The 8,694-nt window shown below is 35.8% G+C and overlaps 3 protein-coding genes across 3 annotated transcripts; 2 read left to right on the top strand and 1 right to left on the bottom strand.

Moving 5' to 3' along the window:
* Positions 1-880: 880 nt before the first annotated feature.
* On the top strand, positions 881-1,906 carry LOC116000369 (WUSCHEL-related homeobox 7-like). Its single transcript, XM_031240441.1, has 2 exons — positions 881-1,291; positions 1,494-1,906. Exons 1-2 carry the CDS (start codon positions 949-951, stop codon positions 1,742-1,744), a joined length of 594 nt encoding a protein of 197 aa, XP_031096301.1. The 5' UTR covers positions 881-948; the 3' UTR covers positions 1,745-1,906.
* Positions 1,907-3,102: 1,196 nt separating this feature from the next.
* On the top strand, positions 3,103-7,262 carry LOC116000386 (26S proteasome non-ATPase regulatory subunit 7 homolog A). The gene is made up of 10 exons (XM_031240465.1): positions 3,103-3,380; positions 3,886-3,978; positions 4,070-4,151; positions 4,367-4,463; positions 4,611-4,686; positions 4,896-4,954; positions 5,806-5,928; positions 6,123-6,180; positions 6,276-6,361; positions 6,795-7,262. The coding sequence occupies exons 1-10, from the start codon at positions 3,194-3,196 to the stop codon at positions 6,864-6,866; spliced, it is 933 nt and encodes a 310-aa protein (XP_031096325.1). The 5' UTR covers positions 3,103-3,193; the 3' UTR covers positions 6,867-7,262.
* Positions 7,263-7,543: 281 nt separating this feature from the next.
* Positions 7,544-8,363, bottom strand: LOC116000096. The gene has a single exon (XM_031240118.1). The coding sequence runs from the start codon at positions 8,318-8,320 to the stop codon at positions 7,721-7,723; it is 600 nt and encodes a 199-aa protein (XP_031095978.1). The 5' UTR covers positions 8,321-8,363; the 3' UTR covers positions 7,544-7,720.
* Between the last annotated feature and the right edge of the window lie 331 nt (positions 8,364-8,694).

The following is an 8,694-nucleotide window of genomic DNA, read 5'->3' as shown; positions in this document are numbered from 1 at the left end:
TCTATCTCCTATGCACAAAAAACTATGCAAAAAACAATCCTCAATTCCCTACCCTAACTTTCCGTAATTTCAAAGCACCACTCTTACGATTCACAAATAAAACAAAACCCTATACTCTTCTGCCAATCTTAGATCCCAAAATTCCTTTTTTTTTTTTTTTTTTCCTTCAATTTTTAATATAATAAATATCATCTCAAATTATATGTTTAAATGAGATAGTATTCGATATGTCTCATATGTTATTAGAAAATAGCATGTATTAGTGCGTAATAGAGAGGAGTGCAATGAGTGAAGCAATATGATTAAAGGGTAATTTTGTAAATGTATCGTAAGTTACTATTACATATAATATAAATATGATGATTATCATTATGTATTATTATTTCAATCAATCAATAAATGCTTTGCTTTATGCACATTTCTTGAGCGATCACAAGGGAGTAAACTAACTTAGCTTGTCCACAACTAATCAACTGCAAAAAACTATGGACCAGGATCTTTCTATTTTATGTTGTGGATCTTGATCTATGATATAATTTATCGTCCATAATTGATGGATTCAAATCAAAAAGTCCAATAGACCATCCTTACGGATAGTCGAAGTTGTAACATTGTGGTTATCAAATCAACAATCTACTTAACTACGATCACCCTCGAAATAGGCACATACATTTCGAACCATATAAATCTTGTTTGTTTTGTTTGTCTATGTTTGTGAATATTTTTTAAGTTAACTATAGATTTTTTTTTCAAAGTGAAAAATATAAAAAAGTAATTAAATAAGGTCCCATGTCTCCATGGTAGACTATATGTGTCTATGTCTATATATATCCATGCAAAGCGGTATGAACTCTTTGAATTGCTTTAATTTCCAGTAAGGAGCTAAGTAAAGATCCAATCAAAAGAAGTGTGAAAAGGGTATACATATTGGGTAGGTAGAGGGCATATATGGAAGAGGGAATGTCGGGATTTTATGTTGGCGCACCACGCGGCGGCGGCGGCGGTGGGAGTAAATGTGGGCGGTGGAATCCGACCAGCGACCAGGTTAAAGTTCTGACGGAGCTCTTCAGGTCGGGGCTCCGAACTCCGACCACCGATCAGATCCAAAAGATCTCTTCTCAGCTCAGCTTTTACGGCAAGATTGAGAGTAAGAACGTGTTTTATTGGTTCCAAAACCATAAAGCCAGAGAGCGACAGAAGCGTCGCAGAGTCGTCTTGGTCGACGAAACCAAGGAAGATAACCTTATTCCCCAACACCAACGTAAGGATACCAATATCCCATCAACCAAACGTAAGTTTCCTCAACTCTTAATGGTTTGAGCCGGTTAACTAAGAGCAACCTTAATTGATTGTTTATCTTATGTGCTTTTTTACTGACGGGTTTTACATAATACACACTCTCATATAGTGATTCCAAATTTTTCTAACTATTTAAAAAAAGATTCATTGACCTTTGAGGTACTAATCTTTTTCTAATTATGTTTATTAAATAGGTTTTTCAGACATAAATACCAAATACAACGAAATACCGGATGCTGAAAGGGTGATAGAGACTCTGCAACTCTTTCCGCTGAATTCGACAAGGGAATCTGAACCAGAATCGGAAAAACTCAGAGTTTTCGGGAACGACGAAGGAGGATGCAATAATAACAAGGAGAATTATTCTTCATTTGGATACACCATTAATGGTGCCGAAGTGCATCATTATAATCCTATGTTAGATCTTCGTCTAAGCTTTCTTTGATTCCATCGTATAATATACATATCATTAGGGTTTCGAATTTAGCTAAGCTAGCTCGTGATGTTCAAGACAAACAATCCATGTTATTGTTAACAATTGTACGACGTTGCTTGGTGCATCATCTTTAGGTGCCAAGTTTCTCATAAATCAAATATCTTGTAAAAATAATGTGTTTTTTTTTTCTTTTTGTTTTTTTGTGATTTTAATTTGGTCTCTGTGTTTACTATGTCGGATAGTTTAATATTTGTGTGTGAAAACGTGAAGGGTTGGAAAGAGGAGTGCATATATCCTCTTTCGAGGAATATAAGAATTATTATTATTATTTGTGCACGTCGCCAAAAATGCAACAATTGCCTCGTGGGCGGTTTGACAATTGAAGTGAGTGCATGGTGCAGCCAACACACATATCATATATGGTTTTTGGTCCGAATTGAAGTTGTTTTAATTAATTATTTAAAATATAGTATATGTTTGTCGATATATAATTGATCACATCCTCAGCAAGTAGGATTAATTATGGTTTCAACTTTTACTTGGTTAATTATGCAAGTGAGTCAGTCCAAGTTGTCGGTTGCATTGATGAAATATTAGATTGCAAGTGGGGCGATAGTTTAATGGTAGATTGGTAGTATATATATATTCCCAAGTTTGGTTGTTTGCAAGTCCCAATTGGATGGCAAAATATATTAACCAATAACAATTTGTATTTGCTTCATATACATTAGCTCCTATCCCATTCAAGTGATTTGGTTAATTATTGATAGTGATGGCGATATAATCTGATGTGTTTTGGTTAATTATTGATAGTGATGGCGATAATATATGATGTGTTGGGTGCAGGAGGTTTACAATAGTTATTACGCGGACTGTGGTCCATACAACAATGTGAACCATGGCTTAAAAATAACATCGTTTCACGTAAAAAAAAATTTTTATCGCGACCCACTGTTACATACATTTTTATAATTAATAATGTACATTATTATAACTCATAAAATATATTATCTTACCTCGCAAATTTCATTATTCTAAAACATAACGTATTTTATTCTAACACATGAAGTACATTATCCTGACACATAAAGTATATTATTCTAACTCGCAATGTACATTATTCTAACTCATAAAATTTAACGACACTGTTTAGGACCGTGGCCCACACAATATTTGCCATCATTCCAGATATTCAGATCCATTTTTAATATGGGCCAAATTTTGAGATGTCCCAAATATTTCAATTTTAGATGGCCCAATTATATTAGCCCACCCAAAATACTAAAAATCGAGTCCAGAAATTTCAAAAGAACTCTGACAAGTCCCCCGAGATTTGTTATAAAATCGGGAATTCCCCAAGTTATTAATTTTTTGTTTTTCTAAAGCTTCGTCGTTGTTGGAGTGGAGCTCAAGTTTGGTTTTCCAGTTTTTCTCCAAATCGAATCGAAGGAGGAAGAAATGGACGTAATAAAATCGCAGCAAATATCTTCGCGGCTGATCGAGAAGGTGATAGTCCACCCGCTTGTTCTCCTCAGCGTCGTCGACCACTACAATCGCGTCGCACGCGACACTAAGAAGCGCGTCGTCGGCGTCTTGCTCGGAAATTCATCCAGAGGCACCGTCGATGTTACCAACAGCTACGCAGGTCAAGATCTGACTCACTTTTTTCTTTGCTTTTTGTTTTTGTTTTTTTAATTTTGGTTTATTTGTGCTAGCGAGCTTGGATAGCTGTAACTTTTGAAATTTGAAGATATTGTTCGATTTGAAAAGTTAGGTTAAATTATCGCTGGTTATGCTGGCATTGATATTACCGAGGAGTTTGTTTTCGTCTTGTTTGGCTGAAGTAAAGGTAGTCTAGGTTGGAAATTGGAATTACCAAATTAGGTTGTCTGTATTTGAGGTGCATTTATTTAGTAGTTCTCGAACTAGATTTTGGTGTATCATAGTTTAGAAGGCCTTGCTTGTGATAGAGTTCTGAACCCTAATGAGAAATTTGTGGATTATGGAGCAAGTGCTGCTAATGCTTGCCAGAAATTATGCATTGCTTGTGGTTTTTGAATATGTGCATTCGACTCGTCTGGAGTTGGTTGTTGTTTTCTTGTGGACATGCATATATTGTCTGTTTCTGAATGTTTTGCTTGTACATGCAGTGCCTTTTGAAGAAGATGACAAGGATCCAAGCATCTGGTTCCTTGACCATGACTACCATGGCTCAATGTTTTCCATGTTCCGTAGAATAAATGGTATAACCACACTTGTTTCTCGTTTGGAATTTTAAACAAGTATGCATCCATTTTATTGCATTTAGCTAAATTGATTTGTAATTTGTCTCAGCCAAGGAGCATGTTGTTGGATGGTACAGCACTGGTCCAAAACTACGCCAAAATGATCTGAACATCCATGCACTCTTCAACGAGTACGTCCTTAATTTTTCAGAGAAAATTATGATAATTAACCTAGGACCTAGACCCATCCTCTCTTTTATTTTTTATTTTTTAGGATTGTGATTTAATTGTGGAAAAAGTTCCTTGTGGTACATGTGCACAGTATATTTTTAATAAAAAGCAATGCACCGTATATCGGTACTCCAAACTTATTATCTAATAAAATGCTATACTGGTATTATTGCAGCTATGTTCCTACTCCAGTCTTGGTTATTATTGATGTTCAGCCTAAGGAGCTTGGCATACCAACTAAAGCGTACTATGCTGTTGAGGAAGTCAAAGAGGTAAGAACATAAAAACTTTTACCTTGCCTTTTGAGGAAGGAAAAGAAACTAACCAGAACAGGAAGATTCTTTCCATTCACTGGTAGCGCAGTTTATTGCTCTAACTGTCTTAACTGAGACTTATTTATCGGTTGCACAAACTTGCAGAATGCAACACAAAAGAGTCAGAAGGTCTTTGTGCATGTGCCTTCCGAAATTGCTGCCCATGAAGTTGAAGAGATCGGTCAGTTGGCTTATCCCTTTTTGGTAGATTGTTTTCATTGTTGGGTCGGTAGGTTTTGGGGGTGTTGCCATCACCTAAACCCTGCCCAGCTGGGCTGTGCTCCGTTTGCTTTTGCTCTTTTGTTTGCCCCATTTTCATTGACTTTTCTCCATTGTCTGTGGACTACAATCTTGTTTCTGCATTTTACCGCTTCTCTTGCTGATGAATAGGGGTTGAACACTTGCTGAGGGATGTCAAGGATACTACAATCAGCACTCTTGCGACAGAGGTTTCCTTTTCTCTTATTAACTTATTGTGTGTGTGTGGAAGGATAAAAATTACTACTCTTGAACTTAAGCTGAGCTATTATTTGCAGATTAAAAAAAATGTTAGATAAAACTTCAGTATGTGTTGAGTTTGGTCTAAATTCTAAAAGTTTTTCATTGTGGTCCTTGAAAGCTAGTGGTTTCAACCTAGTTATTAATGATTAGTTTTGGTTTCAATTTCGTTCTCAACTGAACATTTCAGACAAACTGGAAAAGGTTTTAACATGACTCCCATGTTCACAATGGTAAGAGTATTTTTAGGGATCATATTTTGGAGTATAAAAGTAGTGCCAAAATTCAATTACAGAAAAATAAAAATAAAAGTAGAGGCAAAACATTTAAGATTTTCACAGTGATTGTCAATAATAACTACAATGAAAACCAATAACTGATTTTGACAATTCAAATGCTGCTTTAGTAATCAACATACATGAAAAAAAATTTGAGAGGACAATTGTATCACCCATAAAATAATCCAAGCATATCAATAAGAAACAAGATTGAAACTAGTACTAAAAAGTTTGAAACACTAGGTGAATAAGTTATCCATTCAAGGAAAAATGTTTTTATAATTGTTTTTGTTGTTTGCAATTCCACCCGAGTTTTCCCTTAAAAATGTTATGTCCACAGTAACCTTACCTCTGCACATGAGAATAATTTGTTATCTGAAAACCACTCCATTTTGGACAGGAAAGTGGGTTCAGGACCAAATTGAAACCAAATCTAATTGTTCTGGACAATTGTAATGTTCACTAAAATTTTTGAGATATTAAATTTTCTTGATAAAACTTAAAATTAGTTATGGCTTGTACAGGTAACTGGGAAACTTGCAGCATTGAAGGGTTTGGATGCTCGCCTTCAAGAGATTCGGAGTTACCTTGAACTTGTTGTCGATGGGAGACTTCCATTGAATCATGAGATTCTGTACCACTTACAGGTAAACCAATAGTGTTTTCACATAAATTTGATATGCCAGTGATAACCTTCTTGCCATATGACTTGTTCAACCACAAAAGGAAGAAAAAATGTATCCATGTGACTTCTTCCAATGCCACCTTACAGTGATTTGCATTATTTTACTGCTGTCAAACACAGTTTTTCATATATTTAATTATCAAATTCCATTTGCAGGATGTTTTCAACCTACTTCCAAATCTTAATGTGGCTGAGTTGATTAAATCCTTTGCAGGTGAATTGACAGAATATCTAATATGCTTCTGGAAAATTGTGTGATGCTTTCCTCTTCTTTTAACCTGGAATTATTTTTTTGTTTTCTTGATGCAGTTAAAACAAATGATATGATGTTGGTCATATATTTGTCTTCCCTTATTCGAAGTGTGATTGCTCTTCATAACCTGATTAACAACAAGGTATTTTGTTTGTTTGTTTTTTTTTTTTTTTTATTTAATTCTTAATTTTTGGATGCATTTTTCTGCTGGTTTTACTCTGTTGTGTGGTCTCTTAGGCATTGTTCACTGCTATACCACAGCTGATTCTACATTTATTGCTGACCTTGTGTCTAAGAATTTGATACTAGTTAAGCATGCAGAATATACTATTAATGTGCATCAATATCTTTGAAATTGACTTTCATGACAAGCAAGATGTTAGCCAACCTGCATGACCGCTTGCAGAAATAATGTTCGAAACTTGTTCATGTTTTCTCAAGTAATCCTCAAGTAACAGGCTTACACGTACACATTATGCAATTATTTCCATGCCGATTATGATACCTTCTGTTCTTAAGGCTTTCCTGCAATATTGCAACCTATTTTGACTCGTGATTTTCTCTCATAATTTCAGCTGCTTAACAAGGAACACGAGAAGGCAGAAGACTCAAAGCCTGTTGCTGTACCCACCGCAGCTGGAAGCTAGGAATGAACTTTACGGATCAGCAATTTGCTGCTTTTGGCTAGTGGTGTCTAACTGTGTAATCTGAACCCAACTTCATCGTCATCACTGTTGCCCAAGAGGGTTCTTTCGTTGCCCAAGAGGGTTCTTTCGTAATATGTTAGCACCGTACTGTTTTTCTCCCGGACTCCCCTTCCTACAATTGAAATTGTTGTTCTTGATAATTTAAATAGAATTTATAGTCGAGTGTCTTTCTTTCTGTACTCTTAGACAGTTAAACTGTATTCTTTATTTTCATTTGATCTGAAGTCTGAACAAAAGCTCAAGCTTGAGATTTGGGGACTGTACCACTTACATGGTGAACTATCAACATCATCTCGCTTTTGAAGTTTGAAATTGGGTAGTTCAAGTTTAGATTTATATATTGATGTGCATAAGTAGATTATATTTTTTGACAAGAAACTAACTGATTCATTAATAAACTTTGGAAGGCAAGACATCAACAATAAATGAAGGTGGGTGATTCAACCACATCTTATGATCAATCAAAAAAGGAATTCTCGAATCAACATGTGGGCAATCCTATTTGCTCCATTCCAACAAGACACTGCCTTTGACCTTTCACCAGAGCATTGGTCTCTTCCTACAATATATATAGATTATATGAGAAGCTAATATATATAGATTATATGAGAAGCTAATTTGATGAAAAGCTCAAGATAAACAAGCCTGGAAAATATTTAGTTTCAATATACACAAGAACTATAATCTATCATTCAATATAAACAAGCCTGGAAAATATTTAGTTTCAATTTTACATTTTGCATTAGAAGCTACAATCTTCAGGGAGTTTAAGAAATTTCGAAGCTACACTAAGATCAATCTCCTCCACTAAAATCTGGGCGAACAGACTGCTCAAACTCTGCATCCATTAACACACCGTCCATAACATGAACAACAATCTTCCCTCTCCTTAAATCCACCATTTCCGATCGAACTCCATTAACCACCAACGAACCCTTCGAATCCTTCACAATCAACAAAGTGAAACCAGACAACGAATCATAGCTAATCTCCTCCCCAGAAACCACATTCTCCGAATAAATGATCCTCGGCAAGGCGGAAAACCCCAGCACGCGAGTAAGTACCGCATTCGTATCATCCACCTTCGCCTCCGCCAAGCTTTCGTTCAACCGCAGTCCCAAATCACGCTCGAACGCTTTCTCCGACGGTAGAAATAAAGTGAAAGCCAGATCTTCAGGTAACATCTCAATCACCATTCCACCGAACTTCCCCACTTTCGCATCTTTGGGAGTCGACTTGATTTTCTTACCGCCCCATGAAAGGATCGCATTGTTCTTCTTCACTGGAAGTTCATGGATTTTGAGGATTGAAATGAATAGAATGAAGGTGAAAACAATAGAGACAAGTACGCACACAAATTTTACTGGATCTATCGTGTTCTTACCTCTCCTCATTTTCTGACCCTAATTTGGCTTTTCTCGGAAATTCTCAACTCTATTTTCGGACCCTAATTTTGTTTTTCTCGGTAACAGGCCATCTGGACCGACGCAGGCTGGAATATTATTTTTTAAATGCCTATGTTACCAAAATTACAATTTGACCCAAAAGGAAAATGCTAAATTATCCCTAATCTTGCCACTCACAAAATTAACCAACTCCATGATGTGGTAAAATCTTAAGCATTAATTTTTATTTTTATTTTTTAATTTAAAAGATTTTACCACATTATGGAGCGGTGATAAAATTAAGGAAGTGTAGTATAATCCAAATAAAAAAAGAGAGATAGAAAGAGGTGAGGATAGAGCCGTAAGGGATTAGGGGTGACAAA

Source organism: Ipomoea triloba, chromosome 12 (assembly GCF_003576645.1).
Source record: "Ipomoea triloba cultivar NCNSP0323 chromosome 12, ASM357664v1".
Taxonomy (NCBI): Eukaryota; Viridiplantae; Streptophyta; class Magnoliopsida; order Solanales; family Convolvulaceae; genus Ipomoea; species Ipomoea triloba.
The sequence above is the reverse complement of the archived record's forward strand: the minus strand, read 5'-3'. Positions and strand labels throughout refer to the sequence as shown.